This window comes from Erythrolamprus reginae, chromosome 4, assembly GCF_031021105.1.
Source record: "Erythrolamprus reginae isolate rEryReg1 chromosome 4, rEryReg1.hap1, whole genome shotgun sequence".
NCBI lineage: Eukaryota > Metazoa > Chordata > Lepidosauria > Squamata > Dipsadidae > Erythrolamprus > Erythrolamprus reginae.
In genome coordinates, this window is record NC_091953.1 from 67891766 (window position 1) to 67919527 (window position 27762).

Sequence of the window (27762 nt, forward strand, 5' to 3'; positions counted from 1 at the left end):
GAAGGAAGGAAGGAAGGAAGGAAGGAAGGAGAAATGGAGGGAGGGAGGGAGGAGAAATGGAGGGAGGGGGGAAGGAAGGAAGGAATGGAGGAAGGAAGGAGAAATGGAAGGAAGAAGGAAGGAAGGGGTGGGCAATTAATTTATAATTATAATATATAATATAATATTATATATATATAATATATATATAATTATAATTTATAATTATAATATAATTAATTCAGTTCTACCCAATAATATACAGTATTGGGTAGAACTGAGTTAATTGTATTAATCCGGCCCTCTAAAACCATCCCAATTTCTCATGCGGCTCCAGGGCAAAATTAATTGCCCACCCCTGGCATAGAGTCTGTCAGTTCAACTTTGAGCTACAGTACATACAGTACAGTAATCCCTCGCTATACCGCGCTTCACCTACTGCGGCTTCACTTCATCGTGGGTTTTCAAGAAATATTAATGAGAAAAATCATTCGCGGATCTTCGCTGGTTCGCGGGTTTCTGAGGAAGTCGATCGGCAGATTTAAACAGCCCGCCGAAATCGATCGGCAGATTTTTCAAAAAAAAATTTCTAAAATTGTAAATACTGTATTTAAATACTGTATCTAAAATAAATACTGTGTGGGAAGGGTTTATAAACACTTAAAACAATGAAAACTTACCAAATAATTACAATATAAATACTTAAATAAGTACTATCAGTCGATAAATTCCCCATCGCGGATTTCACCTATCACGGCTGGGTCTGGAACGTAACACCAGCGATAGGTGAGGGACTACTGGTATATTCTTTTTTTATTGTGATTTGTTACTGGCAAGACATCACATGATATATCCCAGTACTGTATTGCAAACGCTTTCAAGATAATAAATATAATTTTGAATTGATCTCACTAATAAGCAATTTTTAATAATTTGTATTGTCTTAACTATTGGCAACTTTCATTTGCTATATTGTAGAAGTTCATAAAAGAAAATAAACCTGCAAACCTGTTTAATATCTCATATTAAATAAAAAATACCACAGTGTACTACTTAAATTGTTGCAGTATACTGTGCTGATTAGTCAAGACAATTGTAGGTGATATAATTCAAGCGTTAATATGCCTTGCATAACTTTTCATCCAATTTCAGAAAGGCAAAAATAGAAATGATTTTGTTTATTTGTTTGTTTAATATATAACCCAAACACCCACACACTCCTTACTGGGAGTCAAGGACATTCATCCTTCACCTAGAGAGGCTTGACTGGGGAACAACTCCAGTTTGGATGATGACCTCATTGGACCATATATTGGACATGTGGGTGCAGGAGAAGGGAATGGCTGTCCTTTGGGTGACTTCAGATTTGGGGTTTCCCAGATGTGCCAATAGGACATCTCTAATAAAATGGAACTTTGAGGAAATGCCTACCTTGCAGTCTTCTTTTGTTGGGGGTCTTACTTAACCCAAATCTCCTTTAAAAAATTCAACACAGCTCCCTGCTCCTCAGAGTGCTGTCAGCGGTGCTGAGCCCTGGGCACCAACCCGATTGCCAGGCAGCATAAAGATTCAGGGAAAATGGAGGAGAGAATGGCAACTATGGAAGGAGCTACAGGGACTGGCTCAGAGGTCATCCTTGAAACCATCTACTCCTCTTTGGAGAGCATGATAGAAGCAACGGAGGCAGAGCATTGGTGAGGTGCCTGGCCCAAAAAACCAATGCTCTGGCAGTTCAGATAACTGGATCCTTCCCTATGGGGTGAAGTTGCAGGAGCTGCGCCACCTCAGTAGTTGGCAGTTGGGGACGACACTTCAGGAACCTCAGATTACAACTGATTACAGAGCAGAACGAGCACACATCTTCAAAGGGAGAGTGACAAAAATTCCTGAGCCCAGCAATTCCAGAGTATGAGGTCTCCTACTACCGTTGCAGAGCCAGTCACAAGTAGGTCTTCTGAAGCAGTTTGACCAACTCAGCATGGGCAGCATCACACAACCTCCCCCAAGAGTCAACCCAGCTGGTTCTGGCTCAATCCATGTTCACTTTTCCGGGTCCAGGAGCCACAACCATGCAGAGTGGAGCATCAACTTCATTTCACTCAGCACAAAGCGGATCACATCTTAGCCGCCCTTGTCAGGCCCAGTCCACCAGGATGACAGCTCCTGCAGGATTTGGTGCCGCACAGCAGCAAGGGCACTAGGCCCATCCAGCCTGGGATTGTGGGGACAATTCTTGGGCTGCGAAGAACCACTCTCACCAGCCAGACATCAGACTGCCTCCAACCGACCAAATCTCCCTTGGCCTAGCTTTCTACCCCAGCCAGAAGTGGGTGCAGTACTACTGGATGCCAGCCCCAGTCCTGCAGCCTGTACCAGCTCTACAGCCTTCATCGCCATCTGCCGCTCCTTCATGGTTCAGAGCGACGTTCAACAGTACCCCAGGGAAACTGGCTGTCAACGCTCCAAATAGCATCTGAGAAATAAATCAGGTTCCACTCCAGTTCTTTCTCTCAAGGTTCGATTTATTAGCAGAGCCATGTTGGTCATGTAAATGCCATTCCAATAGTAACTTCTTTCTGGTATCCCACCCAGGTTAAGGTTTATCCTACATCCCCACACCCACAAGTTCATCACGAGGACCAGTCCAAGTGCAGGGATTCTACCGACTTCCTCTTTTCTTCAGTTGATACAGAACAAAATATGACCTTAGGCTCTAAGAAAGGAATTTGTTGTGACTAGTAACTTTCCCTCTCATCCAGCTACCCCTCCCAATTCCCCTAATACTGTGCTACTGTGGCAGGCCAAAGCCTTTAACTCCACATGATGGCTTTCGGCCTGACACTGGCCTATTTCCTGAACTGGATCTGGTCTCACATTGACCATTATGGAGACCAGTACCAAACTGCTCAGGACATAGTGCCAGTAATTGCTGACAACATGATGGAGGGAGAAACAATGGAGTGGATAGCCCAGTTACGTGATGAAGGAGCCCCAGAGCTAGAAAACGCTGATGAATTCATGCAATTGCTCTGGAGCAATCGGGACAACCCCCAAAAGACCTCGTCTGGGAATTCCAAAGGCTGGCCAGGTAATTGAGAGACTGGCCTGAACGCCTTTTCATCTACCATTTCAAAGAGGCACTAGACCAGGATCTCAGGCAACTTGGTGGTTATAGTTTGTGGTTACATGGAACTAGAGATGCACCCGCACTGAAAGCCCACCTCCGAGAAACCAGCTAAGAGGCTGAGTCACAGAGTCCCTGCGAAGCCAGTTAAAGCGCCCCAACCAGCATTGCCAGCAAACAATCAAATGCAACCAACTTGGCTACCAAATCTCTGAGTGCCTGGCTCTAGCCCCAGTCCCTCAACTGTGTACTCAGCATCCCAAGGAAGGAAAGGGAAGCCTCCAGACAAGGGAAGGATCACCCAAACATGCAATTAAATTACCTCCCCTTTCTGCTGGAGGGGAGGAAACTCCAGCTTTAGAACCTCCTCCAGACTCTGCCAGTGAGAGCAATGGGGATGATGATTTGATGGTAAATGAAACCATCCACCCTTTTTCCATTGTCCCAAATAGTAGTGCCAGAAATGGGACCCAGTGGGGCATAGACGCTGTCGTAGACACTGGCTGTATCAGGTGTCTAATCATCCTCCCAATTGCCCAACAGCTAGGGATAAGCACAAAACTCCTGGTTTATCCCATAAACTTTGAACAGGTCTATGGGACACCGATAGGCAGAGTCCCAGCCTCTATAGTCATGGAGCTCATTAGACTGGAGATGGGATGCCAGGGGAAGCTCATACATTTTATGGTAGCCCCCAAAGTGACTGAGTTGATCATACTAGGTCTCGCTTGGTTGGACAAGTGGGACCCAACCATCATGTGGGAAAATGGCTACCAAAAGCTAAGAATAAGTATTGGCCCATTGCCACCAGTGTTGCCGAATAAATGCCCACAGGCAACAACCCCCAGCAGCCCCAGCTGGCTAGAAAACTATGTAGCCACCACAACTTCCATCCCACCCACCGCCACTCTATGGACTGCATGATTGAGCCATGTTGCCAAAGCCCAAAATGTAAAACATGACTCCTAAGAAAATGACTGAATTGAAAAAATATATCAATGCCAATTTAGCTAGGGGCTTCATTCAACCCGCCAAATCCAAAGTGGTGGGCTCCATGCTGTTCAAAGAGAAAAAAGACCGGGGGATGAGGATTTGCATGAATTTTCACAGAATTAATGCTGTGTGCATGTAGAACACCTACCCCCTCCCCTTAATGAAAGATATTCTAAGCCACTTAGCAAAGGGCAAGGTGTTCAACATTAGTCCTAAGAGAAGCCTACTACTGGATACGGGTTAGAGAAGATGACAAATGGAAGACCATGCTCAACTGCCCGCTAGGTGGCTTCCAATTTACGTTCATGCTGTTTGGGCTCCAGGGAGGACTGCCATCTTACTGCTACCGGTGCTTCCTCAGAGGCTGTCATCAATGCGCACATGTCAGACAGGTGCACGCACACCCATTGGCTTGAGATTTGGCTTCTGCACATGCACAGCAATCGAAATCTTGTGTGAGGACATGTGCACAAGTAAGATTTTGGCGATTTTCGCCAATATTTTTACTTCCACGCATGTGCAAAAGCAAAACATTGGCAAAAATCACCAAAATGGCCACTTTTGAGGATTACAGCCGCAAAAGTAACAGGAGGCCAAGTGACGCATCCTCCACCCCTCACACTGGCTTCCCAAAGGATACTATAGTACCAGATATCCACAGTTTTCTTACCATTATTTTGTCCTGACCCATGTGGCCCAGTATGGTGTTAAAAGTTAACATTTTAGAAATGGAGGGTCCAAAGCCATGGAGGGAGCATTTTTGGAGGTGATACCACAGTGCTACCCGTCTACCCAAGATCACTTTCTGAAAGGAAAATCGGTAAGAAAATCCCCGCCCACCTGCAAATTACTTTATGAAAGAGTTTTCCTCTTCCTGTCCGCTGCTGATCCCTCTCCCCTCTCCCGCATCTCAAGCAACATCAAACCATGATTATGGGGGAATTGTCCTGTGAGTACAGTGTTAAAAGTTAACATTTTAGAAATGCTACCTGTGGAGGTCTCTTTCAGAAAGTGATTGGCGGGTGGGAGGTGAGGGATTTTCTTGCCAATCGTTCTTTCAAAGGGAAGCCCTGCATAGATGCATATCCAAAAATGCTCCTTCCATGGCTTCAGAGTTTCCAGTCTTTCAATCTTGTGAAGGGAAGGCAAAGGTTGCTCCAAAGCTGCAGCAGAGCATTGCCCAAGGAAACCTCCACAGGTATGGTAACTGGGCGATGTGGGTCAGGACAAAATAACTGTTAAAAAAATTGTGGATAGTTACTACTAAAGTACCCCAGTGCAAGGCATGTGGGGCGCATCGCTTGGCCTCCTGCTGCTTTTGTGGCCACAATCGTTTGCAAAAGTGGCCACACATGCTAGAGGCAGCACCCATAAGGCAGCTGTTCCACGGACGGAATTGCCTGCTGCAACTGTCACTGTTAGGTAAGGAGGATGCGAGACACATGGGACACGTTGTTTGGCCTGCTGCTTTTGTGGCAACAATCGGAAGAAGCAGCTATGCTTACACCAGGAGACCTCGATGTGTAACATTTGAGTTTGCGCATCTTGCTCTAATAAGAGGGGATGCAGGCTGGAGGCTTGGCAGCCAGGGAAGACGGGGCTTTGGGGTGCAAAGGAGAAAGGGGTAATTTTCCCCTTCCTCCACCATTCCACTGCACGGCCTCCACAAGCGCTCACAAAGTGGAGCGCGCACACACACACACACACAAACAACTTAAACAAATCATCATTGAAATTAATCTTGAACACTTTTTAAAGCTGATTTACTCACTAACATCTTTCTGAATTCTTATAGTGATGATTTATTCTTTTAATTTTTTTTACTCTACAAGAGATACTCTAGGTAGCACACATCAAAATGTAAATGACATTTCTAATGGTTAATGCATCAGGCTAGAAACTAGGTGAATATGAGTTCTAACTGCCTTAGGCACAAAGTCACCTGGTGACCAGGAACTATTCATTTAATTTTCTTACCTCTAAGAAGGAGTCTATGGCAGATCATTTCTTTAAAAAAAATATTGCCAAGAAAGCTGCAGGGACTGAATGGAAGGGAGGGGGGGGGGAAATACTGTTATATATTTTAATGGAAAAGGCACCCTAATTCATTCCAGAGGGACTAAAAACCTGTTCCTATGCTCGGGTCTATATGACCCGAAATGAAATTTGAGATCCTGTAGATTATTTGCCATGTGGATCTGAAACTTGTGATTAATTGACTTTTCCTCATTTGAGCGGTTCTTACTATGAGTGTGAGGATTTTTTCCTTTACTTTTTGCTACATGCTGATTGTTACATTTCGTTACACCCAAAACAGTACAAGTGTATAGTAAATGCAAACACAACAGCAGGGTTAAATGTGTTTGTAAGACCAGGTAGAGTTCAATAATTCTAAATATTTTAAATCTTCAAATATCTTGCTATAAAAATGCAGAGGCTATTGTCTGTTAATAAAGCCTTTTGATTATTGCATTGTGATGATGAATGACTGAATTATAATTTATATTTTTTCAATAAAATCATATAGATTTAATAGTGCTTCTTCCATACAATATATGATTGCATTTTAAAAAGTGCTCATATTATTTTAATTCAGGAAGTGATATTGATACATAGATTTATAATAATTTATAAAATACGAATATTCTATCTAATTCCACATATGCAATCATTCATAACCAAAATAAATCCATTTATAATCTAGTTCTCATAACATGTTCTTGTCTACCTCTTATATTACAACCAGGCAAATAAAATCCTGTCTCTTAAACATGGATAGAGAGAAACTGGCTGCAATTCAACTATGGGGGGAACGCAGTGGGGTAGCGAAAATGGAACTTCACCCCAGAGCACCCAATTTGCACTGAAATGTTGAAAGAAAAATGCAGGGCATCCTGCATAAGCCACGCCCAGAGTGTGGTAGTAAAAATTTTGGTAGCCCTTCACTGAATTCAACCCTAGCAAGATGGAATGGCTATAGGTTTTGTCTCTCGGGGTCTGAAAGTTTGACATTTCTGACTCTGGATATGGTAACAGTCTCTGGACAGAATTGGTGCACAGTTTGAGAGTCCTCCTGGATTTGTAACTCCTGCTGTTTTTAAAGAGTTGGGTCTTTGCATTAAGTCATGTTGTGCACCAGTTCTGCCCATTTTTAGACCAGGAGGCCTTACTCACAATCACTCTGACTTAGTTGTCATCCAATTTGCTTATTGCAATGGAGATCCATTGAAGGGTATTGAGAAGCAGCAGCTGATCCAGATTGCAGCATCATACAGTTCTAGGTACCTCACAGTTCACCTGAGTTATACCACTATTGCACTGAATATCAGTTGTTTCCTGGGTGCACCTTTTGTATGTGCATCATGACTTAGCACACAAATATTAACAAACTACAACCTTAGTCATTCGGATGAAAATAGCAAACTTGTGCGACAGATAAAATCTGTGGAATTTATGGCTCAGTTAATTACCATAGATTTACAGAGTTTACTCATTAGAAAACAAGGGTTTCTTAAAATTTAAATGATTGCATTTTAAAAAGTAATAGTATCCTATTTTTTCCCATTCAGTATTTAGTTTTTCTAAATCTTGAGGTTTAGCTAACAAAAAAAATCTGAAGGAGAAAAATAGAAAAGAGATTTGCTACTTTCTTAATAATTTTTTTAAAATCTTCTGCATAGATGAATGCTGATTTAAAAGATTTTTAAAATATATATTGTAATGCAATGAAGTTTTATTTCTTCATGTATTTAGACAATAAAAATATAAAATATACTATTTCCAACTTCTTCCCAGATATCTCAGTTTTCTTTCTTTTTCTTAATTATTTTAGAAATCTTGCAAATATCATTAAATCATGGATAAATAATATTACATATTACCTCAACATTATTTTGGAATTATGAAGTAGATTTACATATCTTAATATGGCATAACTTGTTTGGATCATTTTTCTGATGTCACAACCTTAAGACAAGCATAAAACATTTCCTTTAATGTAATTAAAAGCAATTTACAAAAAAACCCTAATTGTTTTTAAAACATACTTATCATTTAAAGTGATTTATTTGCATTGTGTTTAGAATATTGCATGGTGAAGTTTATTTTGTGCATATACTTTTTATTTTACTAATATTATGAGCCATATTTCAATGACCCCTGTCCATTTTTCATGCTGTCTTAATCCCAATGGCCTCTGTGCATGTAAGTAACCTGTCAAGTGACAATGCCTTTTTATTTGCTTTTTACTATTTCCCTTCATTTATTACCTAGAAGTGTAGAAATGTTTAAAAGGTCAATTGGTAAATGTGTCCTTGTATTCCTCTAATATGTGTACATTTTTTAATTCTGTCTAGAAACCTGAATTAATATTTAACATGATTGTTTGATTTTTTTTTATGCTTGTTTGTGCTGAGGCGCTCTCACTATATGTTATGCTTTTAACTATTAAGAGGTGACCTTGAAAAATACCAAAAATTAAAATTCTAACCAGTTTTCATTTAGTATATAACACATTTTGTAAATTTGATGAGCATGAAAACTAGATTTTTCCTTAAGGAAATTATTAGGGTTTTATATTTATCAATAACTATAAGAAGTAGAAAATGAAAACCTTATTTTAATTCTGAGAAAAATAATTTAGCTCGGAAAAATAGATGTTAATGGAAGTTAATTTTTTTTTCCAAAAGAGCCCAATCTTTCTTAGCATTAGTAGCTATTAATCTTTATTTATTAACATTTGTATGTCCATATTTATTGTCAGGAGAGAATCAGATAATAATGGCTATATGACATGTTATAAATAAGAAGATTTCTGACAACTTAAATGTCAAATTTGCTAAACCAGAAGATAGTAAAATATTCCACCAATACATGAAATACACATCTTGCCAGAATTTCAGGGAAATATACCCAATCAAATATTTGGATGACTGATTTCTTAATCTATATTAAATATAAAACTGTATTATAATATACAGTTTATATTGTAATTACAGTACTGTATTGTTGGTACACTAACTCCTTCCCTCTTTCCCTTTCTGTTTTTTTGAAAATATCCTTTTTCTGGTACAACATTTTATTCACTCTGACATTGCTTAAGAAACTCAGATATGTTATTATAATTGGTTAATTTACATTATTATAATACAAATAACATTTCATTACTTGGCATAGAGAGGGAAGAGTATTTTTAATTTGATTTACTAAACTATTACAGTTGACAATGCATTGAGGTTTTTAAATAATTAACCGTAGCATAAAGACAGTTGAGGAAATCTTTTCTCATCTATTGATTCTGTTATGATGGTGGCTTTATAATTTGCAGTAAAGCCATTTTTTTGTCCATCACTATCCAAGTTCACAAGAGCATGCTGATATACAATATTAAATTGCAAAGACAGCTATTTTCATGGTTATACTGATAATTATACTTGGGGTTTTTTATAAGAGCATCATGCTAATGCACACACACACACACACTACAATAAATTTGTTATAAGGCAGATTTTAATTCATTTTTATAAGCTAATAAAATATATTTAAATCTTTACTGTTTATTGTTATCAAATATCTGCTAGTTTATAATTCCTTAAAATAATATCAGAAATTTTCAGTAGTATTAATACTGGCAGTGTGTCTATTTGCATGGTGTCACCCACAAATTCTTGAGCATGTAATTTGTAATTTGTTAAGTTAAATATTTATTGAAATTGTAATAAAAATCCTTGAAAAATAGAAAAATATCAGACATTTTTCCTCTATATCTGTTGTTTTTCCTCCTGTTACAGTGTTTGATCAATTAGATCTTGTCACCTATGAAGAAGTGGTAAAATTGCCTGCATTCAAAAGGAAAACACTTGTTTTATTAGGTAACTTTAATATTGATCTTGTAGTAATAAATTATATATTTTATTGTTAGTTCTTTGTAATAATATCAATTTTTTCATGTAGGTGCACATGGTGTTGGGAGAAGACATATTAAAAATACACTAATTACAAAACATCCAGATCGATTTGCATACCCTATTCCACGTAAGTAAAAATTTTGTAAACTAGATTAAGATCCCAGAGTCATTAGGAGTTCATTAGGGTGGCCAAACTAAATAAATCATAATTATGCTCATAGGAAAGAGGTCACTTTTTAAAAAAATCTCTCAATCTATTTCAAAAAGGATTTCTTCAAAAACAAAACATTATTATAGTTTTAAGACTATTACATGTTTTCATTGATTTAGACAAAAATTCAAATGCAGAAATTAATATTTGATAGTGTTTTCAAAATGAATGAATGAAATGAATACCCAAACTATTACACATTGTATGTACTATTCATACACACTATGTAATTTTTTTAGTATAAATGAACGTAAAACAAGTCTGTGATTGTTGTACCTAACTTTTGTAATTATAGATACAACCAGGCCACCAAAGAAAGATGAAGAGAATGGAAAAAATTATTACTTTGTATCACATGACCAAATGATGCAGGACATTTCCAACAATGAATATTTGGAATATGGTAGCCATGAAGATGCAATGTATGGAACAAAACTGGAAACAATACGGAAGATCCATGAACAGGGATTAATTGCAATACTTGATGTAGAGCCTCAGGTAGCTATAACATTCATGTGCCTATTTTATCAGGCAAAGAAAATATTTTCCTTCATATTGGGTATGATGACAAAACGTTAGCCTGCTAGAAAATGCTCTCTTTCCAATTGTCTTTTACATGAAGAAAGACATTTCTTTCTTTGTTTTGCCCACATAAAAGGAGTCAGACGATTGATGGGTCAATATGAACTAGAAGTATTACTGTGTTATTTTATATTAAAGCTTATATCATTCTGTTATATTCCCTTAGGCCTTGAAGGTCCTGAGAACTGCAGAGTTTGCTCCTTTTGTTGTTTTTATTGCTGCACCTACAATTACACCAGGCATTAATGAGGTAAGCCTTTTATACTGAAATACTAGTGCTATTGAATGTAGTATAATAGCATTTGGCCAAATTTGAGAGAGTCTCAAATACAGTATGTTTTGTCTGTACATATTTAGCATATGTCTGTTTGTTTTACTTTTTAGAACATAATTTGCATAAGTATTTCTTTTCTTTACCTTTCATATTTTATTTTAATCTTTACCTTGTTTTTCTAAGGTCATGTCTGTACCAGCTAATTTTTACATAGTTTAACCAAGCAGACATTAGATTGTGAAAATAGAAACTCATCCAGTTTCTTATTACAGATTTTTTCTGGTTGGAAATCTACTTTCTAGTTTCTTTAGGAAAAGGGATAATAATAATCCCCTGATTGAATATACAAAAAGCAAATGTTATCTAGCTCTAGTAATTATGCTGCTCCACATCAGATTTTTCTTTAATTTAAAAATAAAAAGTAGAACTTTCTAAAATTTAAAACTGCCTTTTTATTCTTATGAAAACTAAGGATATTTACATAAACGTGTTAATGTTTTAGTTTTATCTTTTCAAAATGAATACAAATTGCCAAACCCCGAGTTACAAGAGAGAGAAAGTTCAATGAAAATGTGTTAATATGAAAGACAGATAAGTAATACCTACTTAAATTGAAATGAAAGGTTGTCAGGAGGATTACTGTTACAGACATATCCTACATGACTGCATTATTGTTGGGTTTTTTCACTTATTTTCTTTGCTTTGCTTCTTTTTTTCATTTTTCTTATACTTGTACTGATTCTATCTAGCTTCCAAAATGGTGCAGAAAATTGCCTGTAAGTACCAGCTAGGAACAAGTATTATGTAGATTTTGTTATTTTAATATTGTTTGAATAAAAATAGTTGTTTTCAATTAAATGTAAATTACATTTATATTTTTGTATATTTTAATTTAAAACTGGAATTTTGCAGTGTACGTATAGGCCTTAAGATGCAGTTGAATTACAGCTCAAAAAAGTAATTAATGAGAGCTGTAGGTCACCAGTGTCAGAAAGAATGATGTATAAATCAATAGGAATAATTTCCCAAAGGAAAAGTGACCACATTAGGCACCATGCAAGTCTCTTTTGTGGAAGGATACCATAGTCCAGGTGATTTCTCCAATCACTGCGTTAGAAAGTGTTGATTGTTTCTCATTTGGTAAGAAGTGAATTACTTGCAGCTAGGTAAGTGCTTCCTTATATTTTTCTGCACAATAGAAAAACTGTAGCAGGATTTTGAAGATTTCACCATAGTATCTATTTACTTAAAACATTTATATAGCCGCCCATTTTATAACAAACTGTGAACAGCTCCTAATCTATTCTAGTTTCCATAGAATTAACAGAGTAGATTTAGGATAGGAATTTTCAAATTTGTAATAATTCTTTACACCATAATAGGCCTTGGGTTACAATGGCAATTGGGATAGACCAGAATTTCCATGGTAAAGCATTGTGACTCTAAAGTCTGACATCAATGTTCCCTCTAATTTTTTTTCCGGTGTGGGCAGAAAAGTATAGTGTCTGAGCAGCAGTCCATTCGGGACTGGGTGGCATAGAAGTATGTATGTATGTATGTATGTATGTATGTATGTATGTATGTATGTATGTATAAATAAATAAATAAATAAATAAATAGGAAAGAAAATTCCCTTCTTTTTTATTAAAAGAAATTAATAATAAAACAAAACCAAAATCTATTACTATTAAAACTAAAACAACCAGCAAAACCAAAACCAACTATTAATAAATCCATGCTTTAAAATTTTCATTTCTTAAATATTTATCATAGTATTATAGTAATCTAGTAATACTATGAAAATTTATCTGAACACCAATGCATCAATTAATATATTTCCATAAATTATAGTTTTCTATAGTTTCATTCAATATTTCCAAGCTCAATTAATTTTCAGGCACTTATCATTTACTATTATTAACTTTCATCAATCTTCTACATTTCCAAGTATATTTTAAATTCATAATGCAAACTCGTAAAATCATACAGTACATATCATAAAACCCTTGTTTATCATATGTATCTTCCATTAATTTTACCTATGTAATTCTATATAGTTCTAAAATTCTAATCCAATGTTATGAATTAATACATCCTAAAATTAAACAGCACCTAAATATATATTTTACCAATATTCCATAGTCAATCCATATTTAATAATCACCCTCCTCAAATTTCTACCACTGTTCTCATTTCTGGGTGCCTCTCCTGTCTCTCCCCCTTTTCTCTCTCATTTTTTTCTCATTTCTCCCTCTTCCTCCCTTTTTCTCTCATTCCTTCCCCCTCTCACTTCTCCTCTCTTTTTCCATCTCTGTCTCCCCCCCCCCCCTTGTGTGTGTATGTGAACTCTTGAACCATTTCCAAAAACGGGTGAGAGCTGGGGGTTTTCTCTCTGTTATTATTTGGGTACTTTTTACCTAAAGTGACCAGATTTTTACATTGTTAAAGAGGGATACCATTGACTGGCAGGGGGAGGGGGGGCTTGATTAAAAATTTGGTTTATATGGAGCAAAAAATATTCTCTTTCTTTTTCTCTCTAACTCCCTTCCTTCCTTCCTTCTTCTATTTCTTTGTCTCTCTCACCCCATCCCTTTTTCTTTCTCTTTCTTCCTCTCTTTCTCTCTCTGTCCCTCTTTCTTTCTCTTTTCTTTCCTCTCTCTTTTTTTCTGTGAAGTGGCATATAAGTCTAAATGCTTTTGCTATGGAAGGAAGGAAGGAAGACAGTCAGAAAGAGAAAGAAGGAAAGAAAGAGAGAGAGAAAGGAGGGGGGAGGGAGGAAGTCTATTTCCTTTCAGAGAAGTTTGCAGATGGGTTCAGAAAACCATCCATTCATCCATTCTGCCCCAATCTCTCTTGGAAAAAGCTTCTGAAGAACTGGTCTGGTTGGTTGATTTCAGGACATAATTGAAGTTCCACTACTACCAGTTTTCTACAGTTTGACTTTCCTTTCAAAGAATCTCCACAGCAGAAGAAAGAGAAGACCTGATTTAGAGAGAATTTACAGTCCTGTCACCTTTAAGTTTTCTTCATGGTGCTCCATTGCCTGGAATTTCCTAGAATAGCAACGGGGGAGGGGGGCGAGAGGGAGGCAGACAGACGAAACATTCCAAAAGGAGACTAATAAGCAAGCGGGAGGACAGAGCAAGGGATCCAGTCGGTAGGCAGACAGGCTGACGGATGCAGCGTCTTGAGGTGCTGAGGAGTCACATGGAGATCGGCGTTTTCTCTTGTTTTAGAACCGGTGGTTCCTGTTCTTCAGGAAACCATCTAGCCCAACTCATCAGAAGGGCTTTAAACTAACACCGTGTGGGGTGGGCATTCATATTCCAGAACCTAACGCCAATCAGGGCCCCTCAGCAAGCAGGGTCAACAACAAACCAAAAAGGGAAGGGAAGGGAGGCATACACAAACACCAACCAGAAGTCACCCAGGGCCCTCCCAAAAACAGACACAAAGAACTCAAATGCCTCTATACTAATGCATAAAGCCTAGGGAACAAACAGGGTGAACTAGAAATTCTAATCCACGAAGGCAAATACAACATAGTTGGAATCACCGAAATTTGGTGGGACGATACACACAACTGGAATATACAGATCAAAGGATACAAACTATTTAAAAAAAACAGATCACACAAAAAAGGAGGTGGAGTTGCACTGTACATAAAAGACCACTACAGTGTCACTGAGATACAAACTACAAAAGAAGAAAACCTTCTAGAAAGCTTATGGGTCAACATCAAAGAAGAAAAAAGTGCAACACAACAATTGATGTGTACTACAGACCACCAAACCAAACAGAAACAATGGACAGCCTTTTCAACAACCAACTGACACACATATGCAAGAAACACAACACAGTAATAATGGGAGACTTTAACTACCCGGACATAAATTGGCAAAATAATTCCGCACCAAGCGAAAAATCAAACAAATTTCTCACATGCCTAGCAGATAACTTCATAGTCCAAAAAGTAGAGGAAGGAACTAGAGGGGCAGCCACACTGGACCTAATTCTCACAAACAGAGAAGAAGTGATCGCTGGGGTCGAAACAGATGGAGTGCTGGGTGAAAGTGACCACAACGTTCTCAAATTCAATATAATATCAACACAATCAACTAGACCCAACAACACCAAAATCCCAGATTTTAAAAAAGCAGATTTCAATAAACTTAGAGAAAACCTGAGAGTGATTCCTTGGACAACAGTCCTAAAAGGCAAAACCACACAAGAAGCTTGGGAAATCTTAAAAACCACGATCACAAAAGCCCAAAACAATGCTATCCCGATGAAAAAGAAACACCCAAAATCCAAAAGGAAACCAGCTTGGCTACACAAGGACCTAACAAACAAACTGAATGAAAAAAGACAAATACAAAAGATGGAAAAAAGGGCACATAACCAAGGCAGAATACCAACAAACGGCCAGAATCTGCAAAGAAAAAATCAGGACAGCAAAAGCCCAGTATGAACTAAGCCTAGCAACAAAGGTCCAAGACAATAAAAAAAGCTTCTTCCAACACATAAACACCCCAAAAAAATCAAGGAAGCAGTCGGTCCGCTAGAAAGAGGAGACGGCACAGAAGTAACGGACAATAAAGAGAAAGCAGAACTGCTCAACACCTTTTTTGCATCTGTTTTCACGCACAAAGAAACAACAAAACAACGAGTTTGTATCACAGCTGCAGAAATCAAAATTGGAACAAAACACTACTTTAATAGAAATACAGTAAGAGACCACCTATTGGAACTGAATGAGTACAAATCACCAGGACCAGATGGCCTGCATCCCAGAGTCCTAAAGGAGCTAGCCGATGTCATCACTGAACCTCTGTACCACATCTTTCAAAAATCCTGGACCATAGGAGACCTACCAGACGATTGGAAACGAGCCGACGTGGTCCCTATTTACAAAAAAAGGCAAAAAAACAGACCCAGGAAACTATAGACCAATCAGTCTAACGTCTATTCCCAGGAAAATATTGGAAAGGATAATCAAGAAACAGATCTGCCACCACCTTGAATCGAACAACGTAATAACCACCAGCCAACACGGATTCATCAGAAACAAATCATGCCAAACCAACCTCATTTCATTTTTCAACACTGTGACCAAATCAATTGACCAGAGAAATGCAGTGGACATAATATACTTAGACTTTAGCAAAGCATTCGACAAGGTGGGCCACAACCTTCTACTCTCTAAAGTAAAGAAGAGTGGAATCGACAGTAACACAACAAGATGGATTGAAAACTGGCTGACCAATCGCACCCAACGAGTAGCCCTCAACGGGACTAAATCCACATGAAAAGAGGTGGGCAGCGGGGTACCAAAGGGATCAGTCCTAGGCCCAGTACTCTTCAACATATTTATCAACGACCTAGATGAGGGAATAGAAGGGGAATTAATTAAATTCGCAGATGACACCAAGCTGACAGGAGTGGTCAACACCGCAGAGGATAGACACAGAATTCAGAAAGATCTAGACAGACTTGCACAGTGGGCCGAAATGAACAAAATGAAGTTCAATGTAGAGAAGAGTAAAATCCTGCACCTAGGCAAAAAAAACCCAAAACATGCATACAAATTAGGCGAAACCACACTCACCATGAGTGACTGTGAAAGGGATCTTGGAGTCTTAGTGGATAACCAGCAATGTGTAGCAGCGGCTAAAAAAGCCAACACAATCCTAAACTGCATGAACAGGGGAATACACTCCAAGACCAGAGAGGTAATAATACCACTCTATAAGGCCCTGGTCAGACCGCACCTGGAGTATTGCATCCAGTTTTGGTCACCACACTTCAAAAAAGATATAGAGTCTCTAGAGAGGGTGCAGAAAAGAGCAACTAAGATGATAAGGGAACTAGAGACCAGGTCATACGAGGAAAGGTTGCTGGAACTGGGCATGGATAGTCTAGTAAAAAGAAGGGCTAGGGGGGACATGATAGCTGTATACAGGTACTTAAGGGGTTGCCACGGAGAGGAGGGGGACACACTATTTTCCAGGGCACCAGAGGGCCGGACGAGGAACAACGGTTGGAAACTGACCAAGGAAACATTCAACCTGGAGATAAGAAAGAATTTCCTGACAGTGAGAGCGATCAAACAGTGGAACGGCCTGCCAGCGGAGGTTGTGGACTCCCCAACTTTGGACATTTTCAAGAGGAGATTGGATTGCCATTTGGCTGGGGTGCTGTAGGATTTTCTGCTCAGGCAGGGGGTTGAACTTGATGACCTGTAAGGTCCCTTTCAATAATAATAACTAAAAAAATTAAATAAAAATAGTGAATGCAATTTACATGTGTTAGTTTCAACTTATTTCAGGGCAAATCCAAATTTTGGGAGGAAAAAGTAGAAAGTTACCAATACTTTTGGCCATTTCTGTATACCGGTATATTAATCATTAATAAGGCTATTTGGTCACAAACCAAGGTTTTGTGTTGAATTATGTTGACAATGACAGATTATAATATCTCTCAACTACTATTTGTATTTAATTTCTTTTTCATATTCTGATTTAACAATGTTCATTTATGGTTCACCAGCCAGAGTCATTAATTTGAAATGGACAGTTATAATTAATTAATTAACAAACAAATAAATTCTCATAATTCATTAATATGGTACCATTCCTCTCTTGTTCCTTGAATATCCAATTATTTTTTCTCACATTCATCTCTCCCATTTAAACAAATGCTGAGTTGTATGAAGACAATAAATTTATATAATTGATCTTTAATATGTCCAACTCAATTTTATTAAAGAAAAATTCCAAATGCATGTCTTACAAAAGGATTCAAAATGAATGAATCTTTATATAAGAAATGCATTTGAAAATATGCTTCCTTGTATGCAATAACTACAGAATAACAAAGTAATTCTACTTTCATTTTTCCTAATCACTGTGCAGGATGAATCTCTTCAACGCTTGCAAAAGGAATCAGAAATCTTGCAGAGAACATATGCACACTACTTTGATCTTACAATTATCAACAATGAAATTGATGAAACGATCAGGCATCTGGAAGAAGCCATTGAGCTTGTTTGTAAAGCATCACAATGGGTTCCTGTTTCCTGGATATATTGATGCAATTGCCAGAAGAATGTGACCATTATTGGAAGCCACCTCATACTTGGAAAAACCTCTTTGTTATTGACCTTATGTCAACAGGTCTTGGCCCCTAGAGACTACCTAGATGTAGTGTGACCTACATTTATCATTATTGTCATGTCTTTATAGCTAGGCAAAAAATATGATAATTTAAAGAGACAGTATCTTTTTTAATCAGTTCTCCTAAATTTTATTAAAATGTATCTTAAAATATATGTATTATTCAATCCTTTGGAATGTTATATTTTTGGAACTCATAGCTTTTAATTTCAAAGGCCCCTAAAACTGCACAAAATAGATGCTGCTTTCTATAATCTATTTTAATAATAATGTGATCTTTGCTTTAATTGGGGGTGGAACATTGCATCTTTTAGAGTCTGATTTTGTGAATTGGATTGAGTTGCTTTCCTTTATTTATTTGAAATTATAAGTCCAATCATGACAAGATCAATACATATATTCTAATGGCCTTCTGCTTTTTAAAATCATTTTTACAGTAGCATTTTTGAAGTATTTTGGTTTAATAGGCAGATAATGTGATACTGTCTCTTTGAAGAACTCTGTAAAACTGAATAGAGATTTGAAGTTGGGTCTTGACTCTTAATGCATGTGGACAGTTGCAAGCGTTCATGCCGTTGGTGTATCTGTGTTGAAAAAACTGTAATCTACAACCAAGTACATTCCGTTCATGGGGGGAAGATACCCAAGGGAATAAAATAAAACACTATGACTAAGTTGTAAAACCTATGCACATCCCTTGCATTTTGGGCAACTTTATAAACAAAACTCCTAATTTTTATTATTAATCATGTAGTGAAATGTGTTTGTAATTTTGTCTCAAATTAATTTGTTGTAAAGATGGGAGGGGGAAAAATTACTGGTTTTGCCATTTCAGATCTGTGTTGTCTGAGAGTATTACCGTTTTAATTATGTTTAAGCAAATATGCTGATTTTTAATATGTATGTAATTGTTTTGAAAATGCACACATTTTAAAAGAAAATACTGTGCAGTGAAAGAAACCTAGTTTAGGCTTTGCGATAAATTAACAGTTCCCAAAAACTCAGCTGCTGCAGCCCTGTAAATTCTTTTCAGATTCTATACTCTGACCATTTTTTAAAGTTTTATTTTAAATATACTTCATTTTATGTGTTCAACAATTAAATGCCTTGAGTCATTCATTTCATTACAGGATTCTACAATTACTTAAGAAAACAGCCAATTTTTTGTAGATATTTAGAAAAAAGTTGTCTCATCTTTGTGATATTTGATATTCATGCTTTAATTGCACATAAGGGTCACTTCATACATTCATATATTCACATTTTAACATTTGCTTGTATTATACATGCTGAAAAGTATATATTCCCAAAACACATTGTAATTTTAAAAAATGGTTTAGATAAAATGGATTTTCCAATTAGCCATGGTTCACTGAGCTATATGCTCTGGTTGGAAAAAATACAATCTTGGCAATGCATGGAATAGTCCTAAATCTTAGATATGGAGCCTTAATAAGCAAATTTTACCATGAATTCATCTCAGGGTTATTGCTATATTCTGATTTCTCTAACCAGTGTCTTAGCAAGGAAAACATCTGTTCCCCATCATAAGAGAAGGAGATTGTGCATTATCCATCCCAGTTTGTGATATCTTTGTGACTCAAATCTCCATGTATCACTGGTATTACTGTATCTTGGACTGATTGTTTTACATTTTTATTATTTAATATGGATTCTTTGCTTTTGTTATTAAATTCCAGTATGTTTTTGAAAAGTGTTATCTTCAACATTGCAACACAGAAATATTATTTAATAATGTAAATTCCTTGAGAATGATTTAAGGTTCTCAATGATTACCATTCTAAAGAAACAACAAAATATTTTAAAAGGGCATTAGATTTATCTACTTTGATTTGTCTTCTTTCACAGTTTTTAAGATTGCAGCTTGTTCTCGCCTATTATTTCCAAATTAGGTTGTAATAGTCCTTTGAACTCAAATTTTAATCTGAAATACCACATTGGCATGTATTCAGACTTTTTGCAAAAACATGCGAAATTTAGCTCTAGTGCCTCCCATTTTTCTTGATCATTGGTGTTTCTACACCTTAATGGAGTCAACCTTTGGTAAATTTAATTGATTGGACAAGATTTGGAAAGGCATACACCTTAGAAGGCGCCACAACTAACAATGCATACTGTAGCAGAGCAAAAGCCATGAGGTCAAGAACAAAGAAACTAAGTGGGCTTTCATGAAGAAGTGGCTTCCATCTAGCCACTCTTCCATAAAGTCCAGGTCAATGGATGGCTGCAATGATGGTTGTCCTTCTGGTATTTTTTCTCATCTCCACACAGGATCTCTGGAGCTCAGTCAGAGTGACCATCAGTTTGTAGGTTACTTCTCTTACTAAAGCCCTTCTACCAGGGGTAAAATGCACTTACCTTTCCTACCGACTTGCTAATGAGCCTTATGCACATGCGCAGAGGATCAAAACCAGGACATGAAAACATCCCAGTTTGGGGGGGGCACAGCTCCCACCACCAGCGCTACCAGTTCTCCGAACTACCTGCCACCGTTCCTTTCAGCTCTTGTGAACCAGAGGGAGCTGGCTGCATTTCACCCCTGCTTTCTACCCTGATTGCTCAGTTTTACCAGGCGACCAGCTCTTGGAAGAGTCCTGGTTCTTTCATTTGAGAATTATAGAGGTCACTGTGCTCTTAGGAATCTTCAATTCAGCAGAAATTTTATTGTAGCCTTCCCCAGATCTGTTTCTTGCAATAATTCTGACTCTGAGCTCTGCAGGCAGTTTCTTTGACCTCATGGCTTTTGCTTTGCTACAGTATTCATTGTCAACTGTGATGCCTTCTATGGAAAGGTGTGTGCCTTTCCATATCATGTCCAATCAATTTAATTTATCACAGGTTGACTCCAAGGTGTAGAAACATGTCAGTAACGATCAAGAGAAATGGGAGGCACTAGAGCTAAATTTCAAATATTGTCTGAATACTAGATTTTAGTTTTTTCTTTTTAATAAATTTAGACGTTTCTGAAATTCTGCTTTCATTTTGTCATTATGGAGTACTGAATGTAGATTAATGAGAAAAAATGAATTTCAACAACTGTACAATCAAGCTTCAGCACAACAAAATTGGCAAAAGTGTAGGGGGTCTGAATACCTGTAACATTGCATTGTATGCATTTCCAAGTTAGCAGTAATTAGGTTATCAAAAGAAATGCTGATTAGCAACAAAATTAGTCAGAGAATAGCAAGTAGGCCATTTTGCACTTAGAAATGTATATTTATTGGCAGAAAGATCATCTGCCTCTATTCCAGTGACATATTCTCAACTTATTGTACACATTGCAAGCTATTTATGAATTTTGGATGTTACATATATTTTTAAGAAAGGTGGGGTAATTGTTATTTGGCCTTGATTATATGTTAATCACGTTCCTAATAATTTGATCAATGTGTGTATATATAATTTATAGCATCCCATCTAGTCATTATATGATTTATATTGCTCTGCTATGTTAAAAAAGCCATTGGAGCAAGCTATATTGTATTTTAGGTTTTCACTTCTTTTGAGAACTGATCCCAGGACCTAAATCACTGAATTCATTCAAGATTCTTTTACTCTCCCTTTGTATCCAGACATCTACATGGAAGTTTTCTTCCCTCTGTTGTTTTGGTTTTTATATTTTATATTATATACTATACTATCAGTTCTCATATTAATTTTGATAAATATTCGGGCACAAATAGGGATTTGACAGTTGGTGCTAAATGTTTGTATTAATAACATAACACCAGCATAAAATTGCAATATAAATTGAATTCCCATGATAATGATCAAACTTAAATCAATTTTAATAAAATAGGATTATATCCATATTTGTGAAATTGCTCTTGCTACTATTACTATATTAATATTGGAAAATACAGAACAGAATCCATCAAATTGAAAGCTAAACTTATGAACTATTTGGGAATTATGAATTTTTAGAATGTTTGCTCTTTAGAAGAAGTTTAGGATCCAGATAGCATATAAACATTAATCTATAACATCATGTGTACATTCGCTCTTATTTTTTAATGGAGAAACATGCTTTATTAAAACATTGAATTTTGTTACCTGTAAGAAAGTCCCGAGTATTGAGAATTGGACGTGAGTTACATAGTAGATTCTTTCAGACACACAGAGATGCATGGTATTCTTAAAAAGGTAAAAACAAATACAAACTCATGTAAAAAAAAAAAATGATACAATATTTTGATACAAATGATACAAAAAAAATTGGCTCTGAGCTTATAGGTGCAATTACAATTTTATCTCTTTTCTAAAGTTACAACATAACTCTTTCTATAATCTATCCTGTCTAATCATCAAACTAATTCAAAAGACCATTTTTTTCAGTTTCACACAAAATATCAATAAAGGGGTTATGTTCCGTTCCATTTCCAGCAATAAGGAGAGGAGCAATGATGGTGCAGTGGTTAGAATGCAATATTGCAGGCTAACTCCTGACTGCCAGGAATTTGATTCCTTTTCCTTAGTTGAAAATGAAACTATTTTATCTACAATGTATTTAATATCTCTGCCAGCCCAGGTTTCTAAAGAAAAACTTGCATTCTTCTTGAAGACTAAGGCTTAATGCATTAAAGTCATTAATGACTTTCTCAATGCTTAATACATCTTTGAGACCGCCTTCTGCCGCACGAATCCCAGAGACCGGTGAGGTCCTACAGAGTTGGCCTCCTTAGGGTCCCATTGACCAAACAATGTCGGCTGGTGGGACCTAGGGGAAGAGCCTTCTCTGTGGGAGCCTCGACCCTCTGGAATCAGCTCCCCACAGAGATTCGCACTGCCCCCACCCTCCTTGTCTTCCGAAAGAGCTTAAAAACTCACCTTTGCCACCAGGCTTGGGACTTTTAAATCTTCCCCTGACCTATAATTGTTTTAAGTATGAGTACTGAATGATTGGTTTGATTGGTTTTCCCTTTTTTAAATTAAATTTAATGGTTGTTTTAATGTAGTATTAATTAATTAATTGGATTCATATTGATTTTTTTGTTTTTGTATATGCTGTCAGCCGCCCCGTGTACTTGGAGAGGGGCGGCATACAAATTCAAATAAATAAATAAATTTGAAAAAGATAAATTTAAAATACAAGAAAATCCAGGTTAGCTAGCCAGTACAATAGTATTACAAAACCCATAATGCCATATTACCAGATCTGTCCTACATGGTCATTATTACCATTATATCCAACAAAGAATTGAAATCAGAAGGATATGTCTGTCACTGTAACTTAATTTACATTAGCCAGGAACTACAGTGCTAGTATAGAGTAGTTATCTGGTCGCCTAAAACAGTTAGCCTGTTTGATTCATGCTTCTTCGCCATCTATGGTGCACCATAGAGTTTGAAATAACTTTACACCAGAAAGAATTATGAATGGCATCCTGACCAGTTCAAGGTTGACTCAGCCTACCATTCTTCCGAGTTCAGTGAAATGAGGACCCAGATTGTCGGGGGCAATATGCTGATTCTGTAAACTGCTTAGAGAGGGTTATAAAGCCCTGCTAAGTGGTATATAACTAGGTGTTATTGCTATTGCTACTGTCTTTTCTCTGACTAAAAAAAGGCAGTTTGACCATCTCAGTGAGTTCCATCATTTCCACCCACCATCCCTTCTGTTGTGGGTATTGTTGAATCTCCCATCTTTCTGCATAAAATAATCTTGCTACAGTTATCATGTACAAAACCAAATTTCCAATACTTTTTTGCCAGCTTTTTATCCATCAGTCCTAAAGGAAAAACCTCTGGTGTCAATTGGGTATTAATCTTTAACATTCACTAAATCTTGGATCCAAAATTTTCTAGGTTTTTTTCTAGTTTGTCCACTAGGTATGATAAAATGCCCCTTCTTGTTCACATTACTGACGTAAATTTGAAATTATATATTTTGGACAATTTTATCTTATGACACGCCAATGGTACATCATTTTATAACATAATGTATAAATTTCAATCTTTGCAACTGCAGTTTCTCATTGTTCCATCTGTATGCAGGGAATCCTCAACTTACAACATTTTATTTAGTGATCATTCAAAGTTAACATCAGTGAAAAAAGTGACTTATGACTGTTTTTCACAGAACCATAACAGCATCCCCATGCTGATTGATCAAAATCCAAATGCTTGGCAACTGACTCATATTTATGACGATTGCCATGTCCTGTTGTCACTTGATCTCCTTTTGTCCAGATTCACTTAACCATGTTACTAATTTAGCAAGTGCAGTGATTCACTTAAGAACTATGGCAAGAAAGGTCGAAAAATGGGGCAAAATTCAGTTAACAAATGTTTGAGCAACATAAATTTTGGGGGCAATTGTAGTTGTAAGTTATGTATTATAACCAGAATTTTAGCCCAGTTTATCATATATTATTTCATGCTATTTCAAATTTCAATAGAAGTTTACACATTTTGTAACATCAAATGTTCATAATACCATAAGAATTTGTTCATTTATCAGTCTTGTTTGGCATAACTATCTTAGTCTTGCTGCAAATGATTTGAATTCTTAGCATTATCATGTGCAATAAATAAAATGTACACATCTTCTTGTCTTTACCTAACATCAAAACATTCTTTGGGTATTAATCTATATAAATACATGAAAAACCTAGAGAAGGATAAACCTTTTTCTTATTCCTTGCTCAATTTGGAACTATTTATAAAGTATTCCATTTTATTGTGTGTTTTAATAACTGTTGTGACTGGTCCACATCCGACTCAGCTGGTCACAGATTTCGAGGACCAGGAGACAGATGCATATTGGTATCCTAGGCCTGTTTCTTGACACCTGAGTCAAAGAGTGAGAGTGATGTGGAGTCAGAGACTGAGGATCAACTAGAAACTGTGAGTAGAACAATGTCCAGACAAGACTGGACTGTGAGAATCACTTCAAGGACATCTTTAGGACTCTTTGGCTCCCAGCCTGGACTGTTATCTCCAAGTCACTCAACCGGGAATGCTGCCAGAATGAACTAATTTAGAGTTAACAATTTTTTTGCCTGAACGTATTTTAATCAGTGTGCTTTTCATATAATCATCTTTTGAGTTTGTGTAGCTTTTTTTTCTGATTGTTGACCTATCCAGACAGAACAGATTGTTCACAACCCACAACCCTGCACACTTGGTGACATCATGGAAAATTACCAGGCAGATCCAATGGCCATTCACCAGCAAATACAACCTTTGGTGAATCAGCTAGGAACACTCCAAAATTAAATTGCATAGCCTGCTCCCACTCCTCCTCATCGAATCTGCCATCTCGCTGTGCCAGATAAATTTACTAGAAGGCTTTGTTTATTTCCGGCTTTTCTGGGACAATGTCAAATGTTCATTAATGTTTGAGCCGATGGTTTACTGCACGATTGAGATAAGGGAAAATTTTTACTGACCCCTCATATCCTGGACACAAATTGTTTCAACTACCCTCAAAACGTCACTACAGAGCACTGCACACCAAGACAACTAGACACAAGAACAGTTATTTTTCCGAACGCCATCACTCTACTAAAGAAATAATTCCCTCAACACTGTCAGACTTTCTACTAAATCTGCACTTCTATTCTACTAGTTTTTCTCATCATTCCTATCACTCATTTCCTCCCATGTTGACTGTATGACTGTAATTTGTTGCTTATATCCTAAGATTTTTATTAATATTGCTTCTTCATTGCTTATTTGACCCCTATGACAAATGTTGTACCACATGATTCTTGACAAATGTATATTTTATTTTATGTACTCTGAGAGCATATGCACCAAGACAAATTCCTTGTGTGTCCAATCACACTTGGCCAATAAAAATTCTATTCTATTTTGTGATAAGCCTGCTATTGGACAGGGCAGCCCAGTGGGTCACTCCATTGCTTGTTCAAAATAGCCCTCTCTTGCAAAATTTCCAGGCTTTTTGTGATTGGATGCAGCAGATGTTTGCAGACCCTGTCAGGGTTCAAATGGCTACTAGACAATTTAAAAAATTGAAGAAGGGACAAAGATCTCTTTCAGACTATATCAGTGATTTTCACTTGCTTAGCCAAGAATTAACCTAGAATGAGATTGCTTTGATGGAGGCATTCCAGAATGGATTGTCAGATAAAATGCTGGATGAATTGGCCTGCATCAATATTCCTCCCACCAGGGAGGAATTGAAGCAGCTTTCTTTAAGAATCGATGCCAGATTTCAGACCAGAAATGTTCATCGTGTTGTGCAGCCAACTCCTGTAGCCTTGCCAGTTACAGCCCCACACCGTGTTGTCCAGATGCTTCCTGTCAACTTGCCAGTTCCAGCCCCCAGACATTTTGTTCAGATGCCTCCTGTTCATCCTGTTGTTCGCCCAGCTTCTACTTCCAGAGAGGAACCTATGGACCTGAGTGCAACCAGACCCTGCTTGTCCAAAGCAGAAAAGGTCAGATGTCAGGCCAAGGGATAGTGTTTGTATTGTGGAGAGGCAGGCCACTTTATCATTTCTTGTCCCAATAAGAAATATGGCATGTCAACCCCTGCTCTTGTTCCAGCTTCTGATCCTGTTACTCAGTTCCAGGCAACCATGTTGGAAAATGACCAGAGCCCAGCCTAGTTGAAACATTGGGTCGAGCAGGCACCAAATCGGACTCTAGTTCTGCAGATGTCGATCCTGGACCACCAAGACATTTGATCCAAGCTACCAAGGTATTTCTTGAGAATCATAATCAGGGCATTCTAGCGACTGCCTTGGTGGATTCTGGAGCGACCACAAATTTCATGGATGAGGTGTTTGCTTGTCATTATGCTATTCCCTTTTGCCTAGTGAAACCTATGATGTTCGAGATGATTGATGGTCAGGTGTTGCTGTCTGGGCCAATCAAATTGATGACCCAATCTGTGCATTGTGCACAACATGGGGAGGCCATCCAGTTTTATGTAACCAAAAGACTTCATTTCTCCTTGGTTCTCAGTTTGGTATGGCTGAGAACTCACAACCCTCACATTGTGTAGTCCCAGAACTGTTTCATTTCCTAGACTGCAGTATGTGGACCACATATGCCAAGTCTATGCGGCTCAGGTGCTGGGGCAACCTGACAATGAGACATTGCCAGCTGACCTCTTGGACTTTGCAGATGTGTTCAGTGAGAAAGAGGCAGACCAATTGCCACTGCACTGGTCGTATGATTGTGCCATTGATCTGCTTCTGAACACCAAACTTCCAGTGGGGCATATTTACTCAAAACTGAATTGGCCGCGTTATGGGACTTTTTGGACAAAAACGTGGCCAGGGGTTTTATCCAACCCTTGTCGACCTTGTCAGCTTCAGTCCTCTTCCTGAACAAGAAAACTGGAGACTTGTGCTTGTGCTGTGACTATCATAAACTGCCATTACAGTTTGCAACTTGCCAATGCCATTACAGTGTGCAACCGGTGCCCTTTGCCTTTGATTCTGCAGAAGGCATTGCAATGGATCCTGGCAAGGTCAAGGCCTTGAAAACGAAGCAATCCCCTGTGTCGAGTGAAAGATGTCCAG

The 27762-nt window shown here is 37.6% G+C and overlaps 2 protein-coding genes across 5 annotated transcripts in view; both read left to right on the top strand.

Moving 5' to 3' along the window:
• Positions 1 to 19342, top strand: part of CASK (calcium/calmodulin dependent serine protein kinase) — a 300775-nt gene extending 281433 nt beyond the window's left edge. For all 4 annotated transcript variants that reach the window (XM_070750527.1, XM_070750530.1, XM_070750528.1 and 1 more), the window contains 5 exons: positions 9886 to 9966; positions 10049 to 10129; positions 10509 to 10711; positions 10962 to 11045; positions 17984 to 19342. In XM_070750527.1, the coding sequence (XP_070606628.1) occupies positions 9886 to 9966; positions 10049 to 10129; positions 10509 to 10711; positions 10962 to 11045; positions 17984 to 18160 (626 nt within the window). In that variant the 3' untranslated portion in view covers positions 18161 to 19342. The remainder of the gene's footprint in view (positions 1 to 9885; positions 9967 to 10048; positions 10130 to 10508; positions 10712 to 10961; positions 11046 to 17983) is intronic.
• The window catches only part of RPL8 (ribosomal protein L8), a 149819-nt gene continuing 123762 nt past the window's right edge, over positions 1706 to 27762 (top strand). The window contains exon 1 of the mRNA XM_070750537.1: positions 1706 to 1710. The gene's annotated coding sequence lies outside the window, so the exon portion shown is untranslated. The remainder of the gene's footprint in view (positions 1711 to 27762) is intronic.